At 35.9% G+C, this 26,332-nt stretch overlaps 5 protein-coding genes and 1 long non-coding RNA gene across 10 annotated transcripts; 3 read left to right on the plus strand and 3 right to left on the minus strand.

Moving 5' to 3' along the window:
- Positions 1-387: 387 nt before the first annotated feature.
- On the plus strand, positions 388-1,450 carry LOC126266303 (uncharacterized). Its single transcript, XR_007548721.1, has 2 exons — positions 388-1,082; positions 1,140-1,450. It is a non-coding gene; the product is annotated as an uncharacterized LOC126266303 (long non-coding RNA).
- Positions 1,235-4,140, minus strand: LOC109602775 (mitochondrial 2-oxodicarboxylate carrier). The gene is made up of 6 exons (XM_020019212.2): positions 3,842-4,140; positions 3,577-3,782; positions 3,459-3,521; positions 2,843-3,115; positions 1,889-2,070; positions 1,235-1,837 (listed from the first exon to the last, which is right to left on the minus strand). Exons 1-6 carry the CDS (start codon positions 3,903-3,905, stop codon positions 1,720-1,722), a joined length of 906 nt encoding a protein of 301 aa, XP_019874771.1. The 5' UTR covers positions 3,906-4,140; the 3' UTR covers positions 1,235-1,719.
- Positions 4,141-4,625: 485 nt separating this feature from the next.
- LOC109606623 (pecanex-like protein 1) lies at positions 4,626-15,164 on the plus strand. Of its 5 annotated transcripts, none has more exons than XM_049970094.1 (22): positions 4,626-5,073; positions 5,610-5,767; positions 5,818-5,996; positions 6,049-6,284; positions 6,343-6,599; positions 6,649-6,965; positions 7,023-7,571; positions 7,685-8,080; positions 8,173-8,421; positions 8,472-8,877; positions 9,179-9,566; positions 9,628-10,202; positions 10,283-11,006; positions 11,061-11,386; positions 11,439-11,665; positions 11,881-12,074; positions 12,128-12,419; positions 12,472-12,814; positions 12,866-13,219; positions 13,276-13,654; positions 13,838-13,978; positions 14,036-15,164. In XM_049970094.1, the coding sequence occupies exons 1-22, from the start codon at positions 4,903-4,905 to the stop codon at positions 14,174-14,176; spliced, it is 7,002 nt and encodes a 2,333-aa protein (XP_049826051.1). In that variant the 5' UTR covers positions 4,626-4,902; the 3' UTR covers positions 14,177-15,164. The 5 variants fall into 5 exon arrangements, with proteins under 5 accessions (XP_049826051.1, XP_049826054.1, XP_049826055.1 ...); XM_049970097.1 differs by having other exon boundaries at positions 9,197-9,566; XM_049970098.1 differs by having other exon boundaries at positions 8,472-8,835.
- Positions 15,165-15,508: 344 nt separating this feature from the next.
- Positions 15,509-16,508, minus strand: LOC109606621 (N-alpha-acetyltransferase 20). Its single transcript, XM_020023157.2, has 5 exons — positions 16,306-16,508; positions 16,136-16,251; positions 15,954-16,083; positions 15,769-15,905; positions 15,509-15,718 (listed from the first exon to the last, which is right to left on the minus strand). Exons 1-5 carry the CDS (start codon positions 16,356-16,358, stop codon positions 15,633-15,635), a joined length of 522 nt encoding a protein of 173 aa, XP_019878716.1. The 5' UTR covers positions 16,359-16,508; the 3' UTR covers positions 15,509-15,632.
- Positions 16,509-16,684: 176 nt separating this feature from the next.
- On the plus strand, positions 16,685-22,707 carry LOC109606620 (acyl-CoA:lysophosphatidylglycerol acyltransferase 1-like). Its single transcript, XM_020023156.2, has 4 exons — positions 16,685-17,148; positions 18,108-18,316; positions 20,294-20,508; positions 20,571-22,707. The coding sequence occupies exons 1-4, from the start codon at positions 17,123-17,125 to the stop codon at positions 21,243-21,245; spliced, it is 1,125 nt and encodes a 374-aa protein (XP_019878715.1). The 5' UTR covers positions 16,685-17,122; the 3' UTR covers positions 21,246-22,707.
- Positions 22,708-24,126: 1,419 nt separating this feature from the next.
- Positions 24,127-25,275, minus strand: LOC109606622 (cytochrome b5-like). Its single transcript, XM_020023158.2, has 4 exons — positions 25,029-25,275; positions 24,722-24,850; positions 24,352-24,446; positions 24,127-24,286 (listed from the first exon to the last, which is right to left on the minus strand). The coding sequence occupies exons 1-4, from the start codon at positions 25,149-25,151 to the stop codon at positions 24,244-24,246; spliced, it is 390 nt and encodes a 129-aa protein (XP_019878717.2). The 5' UTR covers positions 25,152-25,275; the 3' UTR covers positions 24,127-24,243.
- Positions 25,276-26,332: the final 1,057 nt, after the last annotated feature.

Raw genomic sequence — 26,332 nt, forward strand, 5'->3', positions numbered from 1 at the left:
GATTGATTTAGTATGGACTAGAAACAAATTTCTATAAAAAAAATTAATTTACATTTCTAATAAATCTCCATACTATACAAAAGAATCTTGAAAATAATGTAAATAGATGTAACTATTAATTTACATTAGTTATGGTATAATTAAAACACATGCATACATACGCATAATCAATTAAAAATTAAATGACCTTCAATTGGTTTAACGTTGTGGTTTCCGGAAACAATTCTTGTAATCTGTAATACTTTTTCACACTTAGTGCAACATTAAAATTTCCTAAATTCCGTTAAACATTGCTCTCATTACTAATTTTTTATACAAGTCTAAAAACTAAGGTTTAGTTTGTAATAGTTAAGTAATTTATTTACTGACATGTCCCAATAAAATTATGTGATAAACGATGTCGAAAGTATAATCGTTTCACTTTCTGCAAACGGTCATTATCATTGTTGGTAAAACTTCTACAAACACTTTACCGTTTTCACTTGAGACCGTTTTACAACAAAAATATTTGACTTTAAACCCAACTGTAACTGTTTTGCGCAACAATTTAATTACTACGGATTATGTAGGGCTGAATTTAATTTATTTGTTAATCCAATTTCAGTTTAACGACTTCAACTATCACTAAAGCAGCTGTAAATCATATTTACTATATTCCCTGTTTAATTTATGAATAACATTTACCGTTTAATTAAATACTTATGCAATTTTACTTGAAATCAGTTTAAATATCATTCATATTGACAGTAAAAAGAAATCACATATGTATCAAACGTAAATCAGAAAGAAGAATTTAATAATTGCACATATGGATAAACGGTCAGTTCCGCTCACGTACCGTACTTTAAAAATGACCGACATTACGTACCGGACTGTTGGCGCGTGATGTGCATTATTTTGGTGCACGTCCTCGAAAAGAAAGTCACTTTATTACACATTCCAACAGTTTTACGACGCCACTTTGCATAAGAGCGCACATTCAACGTCTTCTTTCTGTTACAGGACAAAAAATCGATAGGAATTCAAGTAAATTTCGAAACGGAAACGGAAAATCCGCCGGAAAAAGTCGACTACCAACAAAAGTATTAGTATTTATTATTATAATTGATTTGGATGTATTAAGTGAGATTTTGATTTAGCCTTTCAGAAATATTCGACAGGCTGAAAACTGAACTGGTGGACCTTCATACGCACATCGAGAAACGCAACATTAGATTGTAAAATAAAACAGCAGTAAAAAACTTAAATGGCTTTTATTTAAACACGGTAGAATTCGATAAAATTATAACAAGCAGTAAAAATTATCAATTAAAACAGACAATAAAAAAATTATTGTTGAAAACAAACAACATTTACAATGTAAATTTTGCATATGTCAAAGCTAAACATATACTAACAATCCCTGATATGTTTTCTTTGTATAAAATACTGTATAAAAATGTAAAAATATGCTGGCTTTTATAGTTAGTAAAATAGTACAAAATTTAAAATTTTATGTTACACTTAAATTCGATAACAAATAAAATAATTTACTTTAAAAATAACGGTTTATAAAAATTTGATTCTTAAATAAAACTTGAACATAATCTTTTAAATAAAAATGATTTAGTAAATAATTTTTCAACAATAAACAACAACATGATAATCGATATGTTATCGATAATACAATTATTCTGCATTGTACATAGCACAAGGACTTCAGTATATAGTATTTTTTCGTTAGTTGAACTTTGCTGTCAGAAAACCGTGCATGTATTCATACACAACCAACATAATTGCTCCTCCAGGTCCCAATCTTAAGACTTTCGGCAACAAACCTTTGTACAGCGCAGCAGCCCTGAACAAACAATTGATTTAATGTATCTTTTTTTAAAAAATAAATAATTACCCTTCTTCTTTGTACACCAAAGCCATAGATTGGAAGGTTCCCCGATATTTTATTTGTCCTGGAACAGGTTGTGGTCCCTGTATTCTGGATTTTGCGACATCAAACGGAATATTTACGCACGAAGCGATTGTTCCTGATACGAAACCGATGCCTATTTTTCTAAAGAATTCGGCCACGGGATCCTAAATCAGACACAGTCTATAAATATGCCGTTATCAAAAGGAAAAAAACGCTATTCATTAACAAATGTACATTTATCACGCGCAAACAATTGTAACAACCAAGAAATTAAACATTAAATCCGTAAATTTGTTAAATAAAATTGTGTAATAACAGAGTTTACATGTATTAATCGTTGTTTTCAAATGCGTCATAAGAGATAATTAAATAGGTGCTATCATAAATATTCTTAAAGAACTTGATACAAAATTTGTATATAAAATTTCAGTTTTAATATCATCTATAAACATGTTTTAATCTACGCTGAGGTTGAATTTTTATCAATGCTGTTTATATAAAATTTAAGATAAAAAACTATTTCATGAATTTTCGTGAATATTCTTTGTAGATAGTTTTAATGATTATAATAATTAAGTATAAATATTCCACACTCAATAATGTGATACAATCTTATTATGATTATTATTATATGTACTTAAATACAAATAATTGTTAATGAGTACGCAAAAAATAAAAATAATATGTCGCTTTTAATAAATCCACAAATTCCAAAGAAAAAATCCGGATTTAGAAAACGTGAAGTCCTATTTATAATGCGTAAATAGTCCAATATCAACGGAGATTCCAACATGTTCAAAGTTCAAAATATAACGAAAAAACTGTTTTCGTAGCGTCGCCAAAAATCGTATCTCATTCATCCCAACAAAAACATCTCTATTTAGCAATCAAAACAAACAGAGAGACAAAAAATTTGGTCGTTGTCAATTCCCTTACTTTATATTCGGGTAAATATCCCTTCACAGAATGATAGAACCCGAAATAGATCATGTTGAACACGCCGTTTCTGCCTATGGTGGCGGTGACTCCTTTGTTCAGGCCCTTGAAGCCCAAACCTTGAGTTCGGGCGATTTCCCTTGTTACGGCCCATGTGCTCGGTTGTTCGGTGGTTTTCGCCCTATTTGCCTGCAGGGAAACCTTCACGACTTCGAACGGGTTAACCAGGATAGCTTCAACGGTGCCTGCGCCCAAACCAGCCAAAGAAAACGTCTGGAATGAAGGGTAAAATATTTTTATATTATTGTGCAAATTTTTCAAACTGTAATTGACCTATAGAATAACTCCTGTGGGAGATGTGCTGATAAAATTATTTATTTAGTTATCTTGTTTAACAAAAAAATATCTTGGCAAATAATATCAAGGTAAACATTACAACTATAAAATGAATCAAATTAACATTTAAAAAAAATTCAAGCTAAAATTAGACAGTTTCATAAATGTTGTTCAACAAAGCAAGATACACATTAATTTCACTTTGTCAGTGTAACAAAAACAGATGTTTTAAATTATTAAATTAGTTAATCAACTTATGTAACCACAGAGATAAACTTACCAAAGGAGTAGGAGTTGGGGAACCAAACATAAAAAATTGTTTAAACTGTTCAAAACAAAAGAACTAAAAAACAAAAAAATAAAAAAACAGAATGAAACTAAAAAGGAAAAAAGAATACTTTGGTTGCTCTTTTTGGAGTTTCAGCAAGAACAGGTGGTAAAATGCCCTTCCAAAAGGAGCCTAGACCCTCATTTTTGTACATTTTAGCAAAGCAATCAAATATACCCTTGTAGTATCTTGGATCATTTTTGTCTTTAACTGTTTGAATTTGCAGCCTAGTCTTGACTAAGTCCAATGGTTGCATTATTAAAACCTCTACAAAGCCTGAGAAACACAACATATGCCAAAACTGGTGTTTAAATTGAAAATTTTGTATTTTGTACCAGCAGATCCGCCTGATCCGATTTGGATTGCTGCCTCCTTCAATACTTTCGGAACTTCTGGCATTTTTTTTTGATGAATTTATACAATCCACACTAAGATAAGATCATGCTACACGTTTCCAGCGCGGAGTCAAACTGAAGTCGGTGAGAAAAACGACTTGTTTTCATGTTATGCTAATCGTGATCAGCTGGTCGTTTGACATTATTCGACGTACGTCAGCGGTTTTAGGTTAAAATGACAAAATGGCATTTATCGGGAAAACTCAGCATACAGATCAAATTCATGGTTAATGCTTGACGGAAATAATTTCAGAGAACTTGAGAAATTAATACTTTTTTATGTCAGGAAATGTGGCTTTTATTTACAAATATTTAAACTTTTAAAGAATAGATAGATTGTTATAGTATATATACAAGGGATATACAAAGAGAAATAAAATTTGAACTTAAGTGAAACTAACTAAACGTAATAAGGTTTAAATAATTTATACTTTATTAATTGATTTCAAATTTAATAATCTATTTATGACCTGTATTTGTTCAATAATTAGGTTGCTACAAAATTATAATTTTTAATATCAAATCATTAACATCAAATAGTTGCGAAACCAACATTTTTTTATATATTTAAAAATACTTTTTAACTAAATATTGAAAAAAAAATTGTGATAAACTAAAGACCGAACTAGATAAATAAAAAATTCGGATCACCCCCCGTATTTTAAGGAGAATATCTACCTATTTAACGTTTGTTAATATTTGACAGCCGTCTCGTCGACAAACGTCAGAAACTTTTGACAGCTCGTGCTTGTTATGAATCAGTCTTTACATTGAACTGACAAAACCTGCACAAAAAATTAAACACTCAAGTGATACTTTTCAACCAAGCAATCATAAAACACCATTTATCATAGTGATGCGACCGAGCAACTGCTCAATCGAACTGCGCCCCATTTAAACATATTCAGTGTGATACTAGCCCGACGTGCCATGATGGTGTGCGACTGGAATGTTTACATTTCGCCAGTCTTCCCGGTCGGGGCTCCCGTCATGTGAGAGCGATGCAGGACGACCAACCGATGGCTTCGCAAACGCTCGAAATATTGAGACAGGGCGTCTGGGCGTCCCTGACCGGCGGCTGGTTCTACGATCCCCATCAGGATGTCTTCTGCAACATCTTCCACCTATACATATGGCTGTTTCTGTTGTGTATGCCCTTCACCATCTATGTGGTGAGTGGCATCATAAAATTAAACACAAACTTTGACCTACATTTGTGATGTTCTATCAATATTTGAATATTTTATGTGACCTCTTTTAATACAAAAAGCTTGCATCCTTTTTTACCAGATTGAATGGATTCCTTTTGTTTTTTCATGGTGCAGTATCTTATCAGGATTATATTATTAAGAGTTTCCACTGAATGATATTTGTATAAACATTTCTAAGAATTTGTCAGTTATATTATTAATTTGTTGATAAATTTATCTGTAGAATTGAAACCAAATTTAGTCTGCACAGCTAATAAACATATTACTACATAAACATTAGTATAAATAATTTGTATTTTTATTTTATCATATTTATAATTTCTGTAAGGCTTTGATAGAAGATGTTTTCTTCTATTAACATTAAAAATACTTTTTATTGAAAATTCCTTGTCCATAATTCAGCTAAAAACCAACAGGAATAAACATATAATATAATAAAATGAAAAAATGTTTTTTAAAATTTGGTTTCTCAAATTTTTTTATTAAATGTGTTCCAGTATTTTCCGCCTACGAAATTTATGTGGTATTGTTACTGTGCCTCCGTGACTGTTGTGCTCACAGTCATCAAATTAGTCAACTTTGGCCTCCACCACATGTATGACACAGGCGAATGCATCCGTGAGGGTGATGAAGAAGAATGGAGCGAGCAGAAAAAGTATATAATCATGAACCTGTATGACACGCAACTTAAAGTAAACTTTTCAGGGAGGATGAAGGAATAGAACTGCAAGTGCTATCGAAGAATAAATCGTCGACGGACGCGATCAAAGCAGTTGAAACTGGCGTGTTCAATTTCACCGACGAGGACAGTTTCGAATCGAACGATATCCATCAAATGGACATGGCTGGGGCGGTAGGAGGTGGGAAGCCAAACAGTACTATCGGTAAACACGTCAATAAATTGTTAATATACAAAATAATTTAATAATGTTATAGATCTGAAAGCGGAAGTTCATCGCAAAAACTCGTCGGACAGTAGTGAAGGAAGCTTGACTGTCGTACTGCCCGCACAAAATGAGATGGGGGCGGAACGGCAACGCAGAGGCAAACGAGGCGCTGTCCGACATCTGAAACACCAAAGGTCGAAAACCGATTGCGGTCTGATGGCGATGGCCAGAGAAGAAAGGCCGCGACGGTGCTACCTTAAAGAGGTAGAGCACGTTGATTCGCAAGTAATATACCTACCAACTACCAGTTGCTTTAAATATTTTATGATATGATTTTTTAAAGGAGGGTTTGTCAAACCAACACAGGCCATCCTTGCAGAGCGTGGACTCGGACCAGAGCACGTCGAATCTGGCCGAAGGGGTGTCGAACGTCGGCCGCAGACACTCAAACTTCACGAGCCTGGGCTTTCTTCCGTCTGCGTCAGGACAGTGCAAAATTAAACCGACGGGCTCGTTGGAACTGAGCTACATTGACAAGAATCCGAATCAAGCCTTAACTTCCGACGGGTTCTATTTCAAGGCCAACGCCGGCCAGTTTGTGTATGTCAGCTCCGTCAATTTGTACCGTGTAACGTTCACATTGTTATAGTTGTTCTAGGGGCGGAGTACGAAGGATACGATCTCAGGCGTTGGAGGCGTGCTGTCCGCCGCCAACGTTGGGCGCGCATCCCAACAGCGTCGAGTTGATAGGTGGGGCGAAGGGAGCCGCCCGTAATCCACCACTTCCGCCTCCCAGCACCAGTCTCACCCGCAACCAACATCTGAATCTGTGCCCGTATTACGGATCGGAGATTGTGTATCCAATTGCAGAACAGTCGGACGAGCACCAAACTTCTCATGGGCCTGACACCGATCCTGATTCGGTGACACACATCTCTGATTCGGATTATGAAGAACCCAATCAAGGTACATTTGTAAAAAATGGTCTGTTTTTGTTTATTAATAAAAAAAATTATGAAATAGGTAGTCATTCACCTCTTCTGTTCGTCAAGTTAAAAAACGTTCCGAAAAGTAAGGCGTCACACCAATCAGCCCCACCACCTTCCTCGACGGCCCACCCACCCGATAACAAGCAAACCGAAGATGACCACAGTAACGAGGCGAGTGCGCATGCTCCGGTTGAGGAGGCTTGCGCCGTTAATGTGGACAACAACGAAGCTAACGTAACTGATAGGCGGCCTCCCGAAGAATCTGAATGTTCTAATTTGAGCTGCAATAGTAACACGAGTGTCGATATGACTGCTGAGGATGGAAGACAGGAGAGAAAGTCGAAAAAGACTCAACATGATCAATGGACGGGTGACGAAACGTCGGATCATAAGCGGGAACAACACGAGGCGGGTGGAAGCGGAGGTGGTGGAGGCTTGGTACGGAAAAGAAACTTTAGGAAAGTCAAAAGGAAAAAGAATGACGGCAACAAGGGTGTGGAATCGGGAAATTGTTCGAGCATGATGGAATTGGAACTCGACTGGCTTTTCGACGATGAAAATCACCATCTACCTCTCAGAAAAGGTATTATCCTCATAATAAATATTACATTAAAAAGTTAAATTAAAAAAATTACCTGATAATAATATAGCTAAAATTAATAAAATTAATTTATAACTGTATTTTTCTATGACCAGAGCCTCTAAAGCGTGACAACGAATGGTCTAGCACCACGACAGTGTCTTTAGAACATGACGTTAGCAAAGTACTACAGGATACAGTGCCTACTTGTGCTCGCAGTCTGGGTGCCATTCCGAAAAGAACGCGACACATGCCGGCTCCTCGAGTCCCCACGGACCATCCCGCCTCCTCTTCGGGTCGTAAAACGCCGAAAAGCGAATCGGAGAAGTGCAGCATGTGTAAATCCAAGGACGGAAGAACGTCGACGAGTGCCGCGGAAGAGAGGAGAAGTAGAAAAGAGAACAAAGTCACACAAACCCTAAGGCTAAGTGGCAGTTCCAGTCCTGTTGAAGGACTGGAGTGTCTGGTTGTCAGTCCGAGGAAAAAACATCCAGCGGGTGATTGTAAGAAACGTAAGTGAATATTTTCCAATTGATTTGTTCAACAAGAATTTTTGTAAAGATATTATGAATTATATATTTCAAAATGTGTTATGTGGATATAGGATCGAGACCAACGAGAACGTCGATCGAAGAGGCGTCGAGTAGCAGTTCCAATAATGAATTGAGCACACTTCTACCTCCACCTGCCGCCCCGCTCCTTTCCGCACTCATCAACCCGCCCGATTTCCCGGTCTTCTACTTTGGCGTGCCGCCTCATGAAGAACGAGACGGCGGTCCAAGCAGTAGACGGCGTTGCTATGCCCAGAGTGCGAAGAACCAACCGAAAGGAGCGTTAATAGCTACGGAAACAAGTAAGTCTAACCGTTTACCATCTATGTATATACCACTAAATATTAATTAGTTGTAGGTGTGGACACACAATATTATTTGGACGAAGAGGGCAATTGGATAACGTACACGTTCCAAGATGGGGGCCCAAACGTGTCGTCGCGATCGATTACAATAGAACATCCTTCTCTACGGCGCCCCAATGACGACGCTACCATCACTAGAGCTCCGCCACCGATCGCATGGTCGACGACAACGACCGGTGACGAGAGTGGTGCCAGCGCCGAGTCGGTGGCGGCCATCCGAGCGGGGAGCGTCGGAGCTACAATCGCTCCTAGTTCATCAGTCTCCACCATAATGGAGGCGGCCGGACAGAAGAGGAGCGAGGCGGCCCAAGTGGCTAGATACAGACGCGAATGGCCACAATACAGTCACAGGTTCAGGAGGATACTGTGGCAGATGGATATTGCAGTCGATATGTATGTTACGTTTAATTTATTAGTTACACAAGTCAACGAAATCACAGAATATAATAAAAAACTTAATGTTGCACTTTTTTATCAGTATCCTCAAGTAATATTCGTATGCCACAGAGCCTTATTTTTATTTAAACCAATATTCTTAATGTGCAGTATTGAAAAATTGTCTAGTAGTTTTTAATTGATAAAAATTTCACTACTATTCACCAAAATATTTGTTCACACATATCTTTTATTCTGTGCCTTTCTATTGAATGGTAACGAAATCAAAAAATAGACATAGTATCTTGCACATTTGCAGTAACGGACGTGTTCTCAGTGAGTGCGAAGCGGAAGAGCGGAAACGTGACCTGTTCATACGCAGCATCGATCCGGCTAACAACAACTGTCCAAAAGTACGGTCGTACTACAAGTTCCAACTGTTCTCTTGGACGTCGTTGTACATCAAAGTGACCGCCGATCGTCTCAAACTGCTGGCACTTCTCGACAGGAATCTCACAATGTCGGAAACCTTATTGGGGATTGTGCTGTGCGTCTTGGTTGCTGTTTTTGGAGCGATGCTGCTGTACTTAGATTTCTACAAGGACGCGATGGCTTTCATATTTTGTTTTGTGATGGCTAGCTGTCAGTATTCCTTGTTGAAGAGCGTTCAGCCGGATGCTGCATCGCCAACGCATGGATTTAACAAGGTAACACTTCTTTGAAATCTTCACTACTAGTATAAACAACTTATCGTTATTTAACTTACAGGTGATAGCTTACTCCAGGCCGATTTACTTTTGCCTCAGTTGTATGATGGTTTTGGTCCTCCACCAAAATCTGGAACAGAAAACCTTAGACACAGGCTACAAATTCGACACCAATAACATCACAAGTCAAATATTGTGTCTTTACGCTCGTGATTTTTTCGCCATCTTCATACTCAGTTTTCCCATTCTGTTTTCTTTGGGTCTGTTCCCACAGATCAACACGTTCGTCCTTTATCTTCTAGAACAGATTGACATGCACATATTTGGTGGCAACGCAATGGGCAGTCTGACGGCAGCGTTCTATTGCATCTTCCGATCGGTGCTTGCGGTAACTGTTCTCTTCGGATTGGCCTACGGAGGTCTGTGCGAAGAGAAAAGTTCGCAGCACATATTGTTTTCAATGTTTTGCGCGTGTTTGGTCGCTTGTTCCTATCATTTGAGCCGGAGTGCCGGAGACCCGTCCAACGTTTGGTATCTGTTGAAGAAGCACTTGTGGCCACCGGACTTGTATCGAGAACACGCCAAATCATTGGAAGAGCCGCTCAGGGAAAAGGTGCCAGTCAACAAAGAACATAAGTTAGTAATTTTTTATTTGTTTATATCATTTTCATGGTTTTTATATTTATGTAATCAATCTGTTTATGTGTTTTATGTAGATGCAAGGCGGAAGACGAGCCCAAACAGCCGAAAGACCGTGAAAAGAACGTGAAATTCGGACCGGAGGTAAAAGACTCCTCGCCGGGGAAGAAGATAACCGACGAACATCAAGATCCTCTGCCACACAAGTTGCAGAAAACGGTGAACGGTCGCCTGACTAACGACGTAATACTATGCAGCCTTATCGCCCTGTTCGTGGGCGGCATCCATGCCAGCACCGTCTTCACTGTCCTGCAACCCGACCTGAATCCTGTGCTGTGGCTGATGGCGGCCACATTGGGCTTCCTGTTGCACTACATTGTTCCGCAACTGAGGAAACAGTTGCCGTGGCTGTGCATCGCACGCCCCGTCCTCAGATCTCATGAACACGATCAGTACCAAATAAGGGGGCCCGCTAAGATTATGTGGTTCGAGGCGGTTTACGTGTATCTTAGTTTCATAGAGAGGAACGTACTGTATCCTCTACTTTTTATCTCGGCACTTACGGAAGACTCGCCGAAGATCGTCGCCAGGTATGGTTTGTATTTCGGCTCATTCCTGGTGGTGACTTGCGGTTTGAAATGCCTGAGACATAGTTATTCGGATCAGAGTTCACAATACCTGATACTAATGTTCACCGCCTTGTTCTTCAAATATGATTTTAGTGCGTTGCAAGAGGCCTTCCTATTAGAGTACTTCGTTATGAGTATAGTTTACCACAAACTCCACGAATTGCTCCTCAAGGTAACCACGAAAACTAACTAAAAAAAACTTTACTTACTTTTTAATATTTTTTAGGTACAATTCGTGGTGACTTACATTGCACCGTGGCAAATAACGTGGGGATCAGCATTTCACGCATTCGCCCAACCATTTTCTGTACCTCATTCAGCTATGTTATTCCTACAAGCCATCATTTCGGCAATTTTATCGACACCGCTGAATCCATTTTTGGGTAGTGCTATATTTTTGACTTCGTACGTGCGACCTGTGAAATTCTGGGAAAGAGATTATAACACAAGGAGAGTGGATCACTCCAACACACCTTTGTCTTCACATCTGGATAGAAATTTGGGGGCGGACGATAACAATTTAAATTCGATATTTTACGAGCATCTTACAAGGTGATACAATCTACTATGGATTACAATAAATTTCTTAATATATACGTTTCAGGTCCTTACAGCACTCGTTGTGCGGGGATTTGATAATGGGTCGTTGGGGTCCTGTGAGTCAAGGGGATTGTTTCGTTTTAGCGTCCGATTACTTGAATTGTTTGGTACACATAATTGAACTAGGTAACGGTCTAGTCACATTCCAAATGCGGGGTCTCGAATTTCGAGGGACTTACTGCCAACAGCGTGAGGTTGAGGCCATCACTGAAGGCGTCGAGGAGAATGATGGTAAATAAAATGAAACTTTATTCAATCAAACAAGAATTCCAATTTATCTCACAAATTATCATGTGATTGTCAGATGAAAACATAATTATTCAACTAAAAACAAAAATCAGAAGATAAAATGTACAAATATATATATATATATATATATATATATATATATATATATATATATATATATATATATTAATTATTATTAATAATTCTGGTTTGGGTAGGGTGTTGTTGTTGTGATCCAGGACATTTGCCGAATATGCTGAGCGTCAACGCTGCATTCAGTCAGCGCTGGCTGGCGTGGGAAGTCACAGCTGCCAAGTATATTCTGGAAGGATATAGCATAAGTGACAACAGCGCTGTGTCTATGCTGCAAGTATTTGAGTTTCGAAAAGTTCTTATTTCCTATTATGTTAAGGTAACTGAAATATAATAAACTGATGTGACTTAGCTAACTAATTTTGTTTTTAGAGTATTATTTTTTACACAGTAAGATCACCAAAACTAGAAGAATGGCTAAATAATCAAGTGATATTCAGAGCTTTGCAGCCAATAGAACAAAGAACTTTCGTTGATCTAGATCCAATTTTTAATGCTAAAATAGACGAAGACTTCGATGTGCAAAACTGCGGCATGACCAAGAACATGTTCGTGGCGGTGCACGGCGAGTGGATCTCTTATTGTGTCGAAAAATCCGAAAAGAACGTCGAAACTGGACCGCACTCACCTCTTGTACTGCTCTGTTTTGCCCTGAGTTTATTAGGTACGTTGTAAACATCGTATTTAAGGCTAATTTAACCAATTTAATTGCCTAGGACGTCGTACTTTGGGAGCAGTTTCCCACAACACTATCTCCAACGTCGAGTTCTTCCTGTACGGCCTGCACGCATTGTTCAAAGGTGATTTCCGCATAACATGCGCCCGCGACGAATGGGTCTTTACCGATCTCGATTTGTTGAAAACGGTGGTGGCACCTGGTGTGAGAATGTCTCTGAAATTGCACCAGGACCATTTTATGTCGCCTGATGAGTACGAGGAGTTATCTGCACTTTACGACGCTATCTGCAAACACGAGCAGGAATTGGTTATCTCGCATGAAGGCGATCCCGCCTGGAGAGTTGCCATTCTTAGCGGCACTCCAAGTCTTTTAGCTTTAAGGTACAATTAGAGGCTTAATGTGGGTTTAAGTTGCTAATAATGTTATTGTAGGCACGTTTTGGATGATGGAACCGACGAATATAAAATAATAATGCTGAACAAACGCCACTTAAGCTTCCGTGTAATCAAAATCAACAGGGAATGCGTTAGAGGGTTGTGGGCAGGACAACAACAAGAACTTGTCTATTTGCGTAACCGTAATCCCGAACGTGGCAGCATTCAAAACGCCAAACAAGCATTGAGAAACATTATAAATTCGTCCTGTGATCAACCAATTGGTTATCCTATTTACGTGTCGCCCTTAACAACCAGCTACGCGGAGACCAATGAACAATACAGTGCACTTGTCGGTGGGTCAGTTAGTCTGAAGAAGATCAAAAACTACGTTTTTGATTTGTTCAGAAGGTAAAACAAAAATATTTAAGGCAAATCGCAAAGTAACGCCCCCATTATTATTTCAGAATTAGGAAGCGTTGTGGTGAGGGATGTTCTAGTGGGGCATCGAATCGCGAAGAGATTGGTATGGGTCACGAAGGCGCGTATACGATGACCACCATAACATCGACCGGACTCCACAACTCTAGCCAATCCACCGAGGGGTCGCATCTTGGCGGCAGCATGGGCAGAGGATCTAGTTTAAGCAGGACGTCGCTAGGCGCTAACAGGGGGAGCTTGGTGTCGGTCGGTAAACCCACCAGCTCAACATTGGCCAGTCTCGCGGGACTGTTCAAGGAGAGGGATGAACGATCCGTTTCCCAAGTGCCGGACGCTCAAACCAGGACGGATGAGAGACTAGGAGATAATGCTGAAGATAGAGATTTGTTAGACTCAAGAGTCAGAGTGAGTATCCGTATTTAACGCCAGAGATCAATAACTGACGTTTTATAGATAAGAATAAAGTTACATGGTTCACTGAAGAAAAAACTATAGAATAATAGATCTTGAAAACACAGGGTTTTCTTTGTAATTATACTTTGCCAATCCTTAAACAATTGTGTTAATGAACCAAAAAACAATTTCCAGATTATTGACCCTAATATGGTTTACGACTGCATAAATATGGGCCGCAGAATCGACGTGCAGTGGCCAAAGGAGTACATGAGAGCAAAAGGAGGACGAAATAATTGGAAAGACTGGGTGCCTGAAACTGGAATGGAAGGAAATGTAAGACATCTTCTTCAATACAAATAACGTCATGAATTATAAATATTTGATTTCTAGGTGGTTCACAAGTGGGTGCCATCCCACAAAGATCCAAATAGGAGATCGCACGTGGACCGCACCATCCTTCTAGTCCACATCGAAGATCGTTATGTCCCTATCGCGGAAAGCGGCGTCCAAGATTTGGGACCGGAAGTATAGCAACACGCCGTGTGCTACAGCTTCTTGGGCGTCACGGGCGCAGATGGTTACGTGCCCGGGGTGGAAACGAAGCTGTTGCGCAATGATGACTATGTCGAAGTTAACGAAGGAGATAATGGTGATTGAGGTTGTGCGCGTGTCTGATGCTGGGAGATTACTAGAAAATTACAAGTTTTTGAGATGGTAACCTGGACAATAAATCTCCGATTTGGATTTTGTTTTTCCTTTGATACTCTTTGTATGAATGAAAGTATTAAATACAAAGCAAGAGGGATCTTCCAAATCAGACACATCCACTTAATTTAATGACTGGTACGGTTTCTCATATTAGTCCGTTTTTTTACTTTTATACACCAATAGAAATTTTAGTCGAGAAATGTGAACATATCCCAGACATTTACTTTACAACAGGGTAGGATTTATTTATTTTATTTTTATTATTTTTATATTAAGCCTTAGCACGGCACGATTTTAATCGATCGATCACATTTTTCGTACTTAACAGCATTTCTACATCAATGTATTATTTTCGTAGATACTGCCATTCACTAATATGTGATTGATGAATTTCGACTAATTAAAGTAATTGTAAACTGAATAATACATCGTCCAAAGATTACAATTCATACTTCAAATTTTAGTGAAAAAATCAATATAAATAAAATAGGCTTCTTATTGATTAATATTTGAAAAATTGTTACGCGTTGCCTTAATAAGAATAGACTGATTTTTAAGTGTAATTTAGTTGAGTAATTTACGAGAGTCGAATAGAACGTTTTAATCAATTAATATGCCAAAAACATGGGATGTTCAAAGTCGCTGTTCGGTTAATTGGAAGTGTTTAAACTATTCTTCTAGTCTTCAGTTTAGCTGTCCCTTAATAATGTGATACGAATTATGATATGTTTCTCTTAATACATCAGAACGATTGCGAATTTGAACTGTCCTGTTTTAAAATTAATGCCAAAATATATTGTCTATATGTGAATATTTTACTTTTATTATTCTAATACTATTTTTGTTATTTTTTTATGAGTATTATAGACAACATATTTTATTAATGTGGTTTTCATAATGATCAATATTTACGGGTGTTGAGTTAACTGGAATTTTATTAAGATATTTTACGTGATTTGTTGCAAATGATAATTTTAATGGAAAATAAAATTATACATATTCATAAACAGTAATCTTGTTATATACTGATTGTACATATATTTTATATTTAGGTGTTATATAATGTATTATAGATCTTTCTTTTTTATACGAGGCCTAAGTTCTATTGTAAATATATAAATAAATTGTATAATGTATTATAATAAATTATACTGATTCATTGAAAAAAGGTTTTTTTTTTATTTTCTAACAAACCATTATTTTATTAAAGAGTTAATTGTATATTTATATGTATAATGTAAAATGATTTGCCCAATTCAATAAAAGTATCTTACAAAAATTAGTCAACTTCTTCAGGTCTGACAGGATGAGTTAATGGTATCACTGATTTCTGATTGACGTCTCTTGAACATGCCTTTCTCATATCTAGAACAGACACATTATATTTCATATAATAGTCAAGTTATACAATATACCATAAGCATCTTCATCAGGATCACCGGAATAATATTCTAAAACAGTTCTATACACAATATATCCTAAATTGGTGTACATGTTTATAGCCACTTTGTTACTAACTCTCACAAAAAGATCCACAAAATATGCACGTTTTCTGAAAAAATTAAAATTAATACAAGAAATACACTCAAGTATCATGTACCTTTCTGAAACTTCCTCAAGGAAAGTCATCAATGTGGCAGCAAGTCCAAGTCTTCTAAAATCAGGAGAAACTGTCAGAGCTGTTACATGTCCATGCCAATTTTCACCATGACCCTCGGCTTTGCCCATAACTAAACACATAATTTAGAATCCGTAATGCAGAAAAGTTTAATAAACACTTACTGTATCCCATAATTTCGCCGCCAGGAGACTCGGCAACTTGAAAGTACTCGGGCCAATGAGCCAAGTACTGCATGTAAAACGAAAGGCCGTAGGTTTCCGTAAGCGGGTCCAAATTTCTAAAAATAGGTTTAAGTTAAGGTTATTCCTTTAATTGTTGGACAAGTATTTACACATTGTTGAATTTGTACATGTCATCACATGTAAAAGGCCTTAAGGTGGTCATTTTCAATAAAAAGACTTGAATTTGTAAATATAACCACAAAAACTTCGGAATAATATAACCTCAAAGTTTGAGAATCAATCCATAGATATGGAATAAAGACTGGTTTAATGAACGCATAATTTGTTTTCGAGTTTGTGCTATTAATTAATAAATTTTTAGATGTATCATTTTAAGTACGCATTATGAGTTTTGTTTAATAAATTTTAAAACATGTCTTATGTTTAAATTTAATATAAATATCATTCAGTTCCCTGTAAATGTAAGTTAAACCATTCTCATGTAGATGTCATCCAGTCTGTCAAATTGACACATGCATTGACATTGCTCATTTTTGACATTCGCATTTTGATTAGCCCATCGGACTGTTTATAAAGCCGCGGTGCCGAAACGAAATAAACCGTGTAATGTAAACCGAACGAAAACGATGCGATATTAGTGCATTATGCGTCCGTCGTCACGATCAACCTGAAACGACGAACCGACATTCATAACCGGTGCGAATTTACAATCCCCACAACACGAATCGGCAAGTGATTTCAATTTTCCACACGATCCGGACATTTGGCCGAAATATGCGGGACCTTCGACGAGTCTCGAGGACGGAAACCGCACACGCATGAAATACGAAAAACGAATAATACTGTGTTTATCGATTATTTCGGGGGCGACCTGTTGTTGTGGTTGGTTTTGCGGTGTTTTTCGAAAATACACTGTGACGTAATTCGCGAGGTATGAAATATCGAAGGGTTCGATCCCTGTGAATTATGGAGAACGTACAATTTTTAATAAGGTAAGATAACAATGATCGTGTTATGTAATTTTATATTTCAACACCTTCAACTATCAAATGCACACCAGCGATAATGAGCCTAACGTTCGTTTATTATTGTGAATTGAATAGACTCGAAATTACCCAAAATGTTTATTTTGGTTTGGTCTTATGGTAGACAAAACCCGGACGTTTAAATTGCACTATGATAACCTTTACGACCCTTTTTTAATTTATAGATAAAAGTTCAAAATTATTGTAATTCAGTGTGGACATAATTGACCTTTACTTCTGTGTTTTGATCACCTGATAATACAAAGTAATGTTTACACACAAATGTGAGAGTTATTACTACAATAAAACATACAATATTTACATAAATAATTGTATGTTTTACTGTTTGTTGTATTTTGGTAATATGTTTTTTTTATTATTGTAATAAGTATAATTGTTTAAACCATTAACACAATAATAGTTTTACATTTTTTGATAATTTTTCTATTTAAAACTCTTTCATAGAACAATTAAACGTATAAAGTAATGGGAAAATAATTGTGTTTATTGATACGTTAAAATTGAAAATGTGTACCTATAAATCTGTTTATTATCATTAAAAATAATGTTATGATATTAACTGCAGCACCATTTCAATATTTGTATTGTTAAATAACTCTACGAGTCTTTTATAAAGTAAGTCCTAAAAGTTCAAAAGGCTCATGAAAAACAATAGTTAATGACTTAATCATCTTTGGGAATCTAATTATGGGCAGCGTTTAGGACAGCGAGGAAACACCAACAAAAATATGCTGCCCAATGAGTCGTTATGAGTGATAAAAATATTCCTTGCTTATTTTAACTTTAATATCTATGATAAAACTGTTGAACACATACAATAAATAATCGATTTTGTTATCAATTAATCGCATGTTTGAATTATTTTGTTACAAAATAAATTATAATGTTTGTTGAAATTGTTTCAGGAATTGGTACCTAGTACCAAAAGGACTGTTTAGGCTGTGTTTTATATTAGTGAACAATGCATACTGCATACCGACGTACGTCGTTTGGATGCTGCTGCTTTTCCCGTTACGAAAAGTCAATCCGGACGTTTATTGGCGCATTGAGGGTTACTTTTTCCACTGGCTATTAGCCATGGTTTCCATGTGGAGCTGGTCAGCCGGTTATGATGGTAAGAACGGATGATGCATGGGCAACTAATTATAAATAAAACGACAGGAAAACTGTGTCGTCCGTTGTAGCCTTGAACGGATTTACTTTCGATGTTCTGTGTGCGTGAATCATCGACGAAATTAAAAAAAAAATCGAACGCACTCGGTGAAAATTTGGTTGTTAAAAATAAACGGTCGTTCATAATTAATAACGTTAATTTGTGTGGCGTTTCTAGGAAGTACACGTAAAATAAAAACGTTTTTATTGTGTTGTATTGATAATATGTCAGGCTACAAGATCGAAATCCACGTTATCGAACGTCTCAAGGATAAACATATATGAAATTACCGTAATTACTGCGGAAACTCATTTTACCAATTAACTGTATCGACAAAACGACGATGTGCGTAAAATACATAAATTTTCTCATTTGCTCAGTACAACAATGAATAAATTGTATGTTATTTTTTGACTGTAGAGTGATTTTGAAGCGGCTTTAAAAATGGAGATGAAGAAACAGGACAATTGTCGAGTTAAGTGGTCAAACGTATATACAACAGTAGGATGGAGCTAAATTGGCATGTAAAAAGCAAGTTACGCTTTACAACGTTTAAATAACTGGGACAAGTAAATTTGATAATTGGACATCATTATCGGGGATGGAAACTAAAATTGTCTGACGCGAATATTATTTAAAATTCAATTTGCACGAGAAAAATTTAATTGTAGACGTTTTGATACAACGTTCTCTCTGGTGAAGGGAAAATTTGGGAAAGTCTTCAACAAACAATAGATAGATGACTTGTTCGAGGGAATTAGGTGATTCATTATTTCAAACGTATCGTTATTGAGAATTTTTTCATACAGATAATGAGATTTAAGTTTAATCTATAATAAATGAAATTGCTGATTCATTTAACAATATTTTAGTGTAATATGTAGTTATAATTGTTCGAACACGTAATTACTACTAGTGGAATAAATTGCATTACGTAAAATGTATAAGGGACATTCCACACAAGTATTTTTAGTCTATTCTTTTTAAATATTTATTGGGGGAACAATATATTGATGTGATTGGCTCATAATTTCTTGAATAATAGATTAAGCTGTGTTGTGGTGGATTGTTTATAATAATAACAGAAAAAATAATAAACATTACATATACTGGAATCAAATTCAATAAGTAGAACCCATATTTTTAATAGATTTTAATAAATTAGTTTAATTATGGCCACTACTCTACCAATATTTTATAGGTATTTTTTTCTGGGTTTTACTCACCTATAAATTTAAATTAATTAATAGAGAGTAAAAACATTTACTTTTTTCTAAAAAAAGTCGAAATTAAGATGAATTAAAATAAATGTTCTTTGTACAAAATGATAAAATAATTGACGAATTTACGAAATAAAATTTGTCAAACCATTCAACGTGGACATCAGTCAATTTTAACATTTTATTGTATGTTGTTGGTTTAGATTACATAATTACTGGTAGTACATACAATATTCACTTATTTCTAGTTAAACTGGAAACTAGATATAAACATTGTAAACTTAATTTAATTTCAACGCAGTGATAATTAATAATAAAGAGTGTGAGCAAATTACATTTTTTAAAATAACTTACATAAAACTGCATTTTCGTTGAATGATGCATTTTAAAATATTCAAACCGTGAACCGTTTCCACAATCGATTCGTAAAGGTCATTAAAAAATGACTCTATTATCTATTATCCAACGCATATGCAAATAATATGTGTTTATTCTAAAATTGGTCAACCATTTGATGAACTTGAACCGACCGAAATAAAACTCGAACGTCTTTGTTTGCTTTAATTTGGTACGAGGCTGATTTACATAATTCATAACGTGCATAATTGATGTCAGACAAAGGCGAGAGGACAGGTGACAAACAACAGTGACAAAAATATTACAGATTCTTACCTAAACTATTTCTAAATTAACTTATTAATAAATGTTTTGTTTCCAGTTGTCGAAATTGGAGACAACATAGCAAAATGCATGGACGAACGTACGCTGATAATAGCGAACCACCAGTCGACCGGAGACGTGCCGCTTTTGATGGCCACATTCAACACCCGCAAACAGATTTTACCCAACATCATGTGGATCATGGACAGCCTGTTCAAATACACAAACTTCGGGGTGGTCAGCGTTCTGCACCAAGATTTCTTCATCCGCTCTGTGCGTATTTTATTAATTAGACACCGTTCCCCATGCTGATTACGTCTTCGTTTGTGTCGTAGGGTAAGAACAGTAGGGACAAGTCACTGCAGGCCCTGGCCGACCACTTACTGGAGTCGTACCTGCCTAGAAAACGGAAGTGGATGGTGCTGTTTCCCGAGGGCGGCTTCCTGCGCAAACGCAAGGCGGTGTCGCAGAAGTATGCGGAGAAGAACCAACTGCCGAGGCTGGAGAACGTGACGATACCCCGGGTGGGTGCGCTGCACATCATCATGAACACAGTCGGCCCCAAGTCGGCCCAGAACAACAACCTGATCGCCAAAGAAGCAACTCTCAAGAACGCCAAGCTGGAGTACATACTGGACATAACGATAGCGTACCCGAAGGGCGAACCGATTGGACTGGATGCCATTGTGTTCGGGCACAGGCCGCCCTGCCAGACCATCGTCTTCTACCGCCTGTACAACGCCAAGTCGGTGCCGGAAGACAACGTCGCCCTCACCGAGTGGCTGATGGAGCGGTGGGTCGAGAAGGAGCGGATGTTGGAGCAATATTACAAGACGGGCGTGTTCCCGCCGGCGACGAGCGGGTTTGGGGAGGTGCCGCGGCAGCCCCAGATCGTGGCCCAGGACTACCTGCGGTTCATCATCATACACGTGTTCTTCATCGCGTCCACGTACCTGCATTTGCAGATGTTCCAGGCGGCGTACGACTATTGCAGCTATCTGATTTATTAGCCCACTGTGCTCGCATATCTCGTCTGTCTGGTGCGGTACTATATGTAACACGTAACTTGCGGACGGATGTGCGAGTTGATTTGCGACGAAAGTCGGAGATTTACAAAAAGAAGGCGGTTAAGAAATATGAATTGATAAGCAATGAGAGGAGTTCACTTTGTGAATTTAAAAAACTGTTTACAATCGTAGATAATTAAGCTAAATATTATGTAAATATTTACACACTTTTTAATAACATACTTTATCAATGTATATAAATCTAAATAAGTAAGTAGTTCTTGTATAAACTAAGTTCTAAAAGTGTTTTTCTATTTAAATATTTATAAATAAATTAAACAGTTTTGTACTTTTTAGCATATACTTTTTATTTCTATAAATTGCACAACATACTTTTAAGGTTTACAATCTGCTTTACTAAATATTTTTATAGAGAATTAAATTAAAACTGTATTTTCTATTATCAAACTATAAAGGAAATTATATAAATTTGTTGCAATATTCTATTCATTACTAATTCAGTTATTTTGATGTTATTTATAGTTAATTTTTGCAGTATTTTAATTAACATTTTTAACTCAACTATTTGAAATTACCAATTTGATCATTATGTAAAATGTTATGTATGTTTATGCTCATTTACTGTTAAAATGGTATTTTATTACTATGCTTAAAATTGCCAACAAAACATCCAGTTAATTCCCATTAAATTAAAAATTCATAGATCTTAACCAGTTACCAAAGTCACGACTTTCGTTCGAACTTCGAAAATGACCAAATATCAGTAACATTGTATATGTGAGTTTCGATTCGTTTTTTGTACATAATTCGAATTAATAAAATAAAACAGACCCATTAGTTCGAGGCTAAACACTAACCAATTTATGTGCGGCTTCCAAAAAAGTCGTGGCTCAAAACAATATTTTTACGGGCATATCACAGAACTCACTGTTTCCATGTGCGTCACTGTTTATAACGTTGTAAACTCGATGTTGATCGTTTATTCTAGCTTGATTGTGTGTAAGAAACTTTACACTTAGGACAATTTTTTATAAATGTGTATCACTTCTAAAATAAAATTGATACTGTGATGGTGCGTCGACGCTTTCGCGGTGTTTCGGGGTCCCTAATTTATTTTTGCGGTTTGTACATATTTAAATCGAAATGTCGCGAAAGCGTACGCATCATTTGGAATTTTCGTGACATTCTTTGAGGGCTTCCTTTAAAATGCAAAAACGGAAATTGAGTGGCCTCTTTACCACAGCTTATATTGTGATAATAGCAGCGAATGTTGATTGCACAAAACACAAATTTTGATTACGGCACATTGTTTATAAATTATTTTTGGTACTCGATTTGCTAGGCCTAAGTTTTGTTTCCACCGGAATTGGTACAGTAGTCGTGTTTTTTATGTTGTAATTGACAGATTTTTTTGAAATATTTTGAAGTAAATTGTTTTTTTTTACGACGTGCTTTTTGATTTTAACATTTGATTTTTACGCACTAACACTAGTTTTTTATGCATTTTCAGGTGTTTTTGATGATTATAGTTGGGATGTTATGTGGGAGGTAAACTCACACATTCAAATTGTATAAATTTATATTTGTTATGATTGAAGTAAAATATCTGATTAATAAAAATGTGATAAATGGGACAAGTAGGTTATAAAATTAGATTTAAAAAATGGTATAATTAACAAATACTTGGAAAGATAAGACAGAAATAATAAATTTATACTGTTTGATGATGTAAGTTATGAAATTGTAGTTGCAAATTAAAATTAAATCGTTTTCAATTAAAAATAAATTCAATTTCATATTTTGTAAAATTTACACGAAATTTAAATTGTGATGATTGGTGCTGGCTTTACGAATTTACGTTCCGTTTGGTGCCGTTTCCAGGAAAACATAAACAGGGTGTTAAAAAGAACTGTTCATATACTTTTAAATCAAATAATTTACATTCACAGTAGTATGATCTCATGAATAAACTTTTGTATTGCATTTACCAACAATCATGACAAAACAGTAGAAAGGCAAATTTTTCATACTAATAATCAGGTATGGTTGGGGCAAAAACTTGTCTTTAAATAGTTCCAATTGTGCATATTCAAATGAGACTGAAAAAATGAACTAAATGATTGTAGACATAATTTTAAATCAATTATTGAATGTTTCTGTGCGTAACATCAATGTTTACAAATGGTGGATTAAATAAACGTTTTCTTTTATGGTCTATTGGGCAGTTTCATTTATCAAACCCTGTTCCGAACTAATTCTCGACCAATTTAAAAATAAATCTGGCAATTTGTGGGCGAAATCCCCGATTCAATCATATCGATCAACTGAAATGTTCTGCGATAGAAAAAAACACGTCATAATTGATTTATCTGTTGCCGGAATTTTGCAGGGAACACGGATACAAATAAATCAATTCGGTAATCTCCTTGTTTTCCTGAATACTTATTTTCTTTTTTTTCCCGACTCCTGGTTGCTTTAATTAGTGGCCGTTAGTTAGGGAGTTTCCAATAAAAGTGTCAGATGGTTTTAGTACATGCTTAAAACTGTCTTAATTAACGAACGCTGTTTCAGTTGCATTTTACCAAATGAGACGAGATAAATTTTCCTGTACGGTGAACAACACTTGATCTTGTGTAATTTTGAACGAGTGATAATAGGATCAAATTAAAATTAACAATACGCTTACTGATTAAATTATGCAATTTAAGTATATTGTGATATTTTATCATGTATTTCAAACTTGCCATTGATATTCATGGTTTATAAATATTTAGTTTATATAAGTCAACGACGTTTTACCAACTTTTTTATCTTCTCTCTTACATAAAACAGATAACACGTACAAAAATAAAAATATATTACACCTAATAATAAATATTTATTAATTGGATTAATTACAATTATTTTATAACTTTTCCTCATTTATCCTTTGATAATTTAATCTAATATCACAGCCAGTATATCCAATATTAAGTGGTTCTCATCCACAAAGCCCACAAGTAATAATCGCTATACAACTTCTCCTGAAAGCACACAATGGAACCAATTAATTCTCACAATTCTGTTGTTGTTTAATTATTATTTTTACCTGTTGACATTGGTACTAGTTGGTGCAGTTTCCACTTTAGGCCCCTTGCTTTCAGTTTTTTCACTCTTCGCCTTTCCTTTCTGTTTCCTCTCGTCCTGCACAAAACGAATAACTAAATTAAAAAACTAAAAATCGATAGTTGAAAACTTAACATTCAAAACTGGCAGATAACAAGTTCGATTTGACTTGCAAATTGGTCCGGGGAAAATCCGACAATTTTTTTTTATATTCCTCGATTAATTATTCCGGTGCGCCTTTCTGCACCGCATTTTTCCGATTGTCTCAGCTCATCAATATTGAAACGAAACCCGATATAATCAACTAATTAAACAATTTGGTCGATGGGAAAGTTTTAAAGCGATGTACTTACGTCGTTCACTTCGCCGATCTTGTACTTTTTCATTTCCCTTTTTGCGTCGCCCGAATGGCCGAAATCGTCGAACGCTTTCGTTGCGTCCTTTCCCGCCCATTCCGTTATCAAGTCGCCGCCGCCGGGATGCTGGAACAAATAAACGAGTGTTTTATTGATGTTCAATTAAGAATAATTGCCTAAAAGGCAAGTAAATAATAAGGGTTTAAGTTGGCAGGTTGTTAATAACATAAACACAACGTCTAAAAACAAGTTAATTTTTAATTACACCCTTAATAAAATAATGAACAATGTTTTTCCAACTTACCTCTTCCAAATAATCAGTAACATCATAAACACTATCCTTATAAATAATCCAGGTGCGATCCGTGTCCTTTCCGTTGTTATTGGCGATTTCTGCCAGAGAGAACTTTTTAATTTCCTCACTCATTATCAAAAATAATGTTGCAACAATAACAACCAAATAAGTAAATGAGTGAAGCGATTCGACAACGTTTTTATACAAAACCGTGACCTTATCTGGACCTGGGGAGTTACAAAGATAATACGATTCGAACTGAATAAAATAAGTACTTGCAGCCGACGATATTTGTTGAATTGTGGTGGGATTTATTGTGGGAATCCCAACGATGCTAAGAAATCTTACTACATTAAACTCGTGGAAAATGTGTATTTTATTTGTGTGTGTGGTTCTATCAATTTGACCTTTATTTAAATATTAATTTAGTTTATATTTGTTGCTTTTACCATTTATTTGTTTATCTCTTGATTATAATAAAATACGTTTATAATTAATTATTTGTGGATTATCTTTTAAGATTTTACTACACTGATTACAATATGCTACTATCTCTCACGTTCTGATAAACAAAAGTACGTATTGTTTAATTAACAGAGAATAATAGCAATATTTTTATAATATATTTGCATAAATCTGCATAAATGTGATGAAATATAAGTACCGAAAAAAGTAATGTATGTTTTTAACAAGATACTTTAAAATAATGGAACTAAAATTAATATTACATTTATTCAACAAAATTATTATTATTATTAAAATTAAAAAAATTCTGAGTATATTGGAACTTTGGAGAAGATCCACCCATCTCTTCAAAATTGGACTAAGAAAAAAATAAATAGTAGTCACATGGAGAAATATCTAGACTATACGGTGGTACCCATTTAACATGTTGTAGCTTCCTTAGAGTCTAATACAACATGTGGTTTTTTCTTGTTATGGAGAAGCAAACCACCTTTTTTATTGACTAAAGAAGATGGTTTGGCCTCTTGGTAAGAAGCTTGTAAACTCCAATACAATGTCCAGACCAAGAAGAGAAAATAGCCTACTTAGAAAAAACCCTAAAATGCTTTCAAATTATATATAATAAACATTTTACATTTTTACCATTAAATATTTGAAAGAGAGGCGTTCTTTTTTTTTTGTATAACTGAAAGAATTGTGTGTCTATTATCGATTTTCAGTCAAATAAGAATAGCAATTACAGTGGTTCATTAACGCATATGTATGCGTTGGAAATGTTCGTCAACGGTTATTTTCGTTCCATTTATGCAAAACCCGTTTACATTTCTATATTAAAACGCATTTGCATC

This window comes from Aethina tumida, chromosome 7, assembly GCF_024364675.1.
Source record: "Aethina tumida isolate Nest 87 chromosome 7, icAetTumi1.1, whole genome shotgun sequence".
Classification (NCBI taxonomy): domain Eukaryota; kingdom Metazoa; phylum Arthropoda; class Insecta; order Coleoptera; family Nitidulidae; genus Aethina; species Aethina tumida.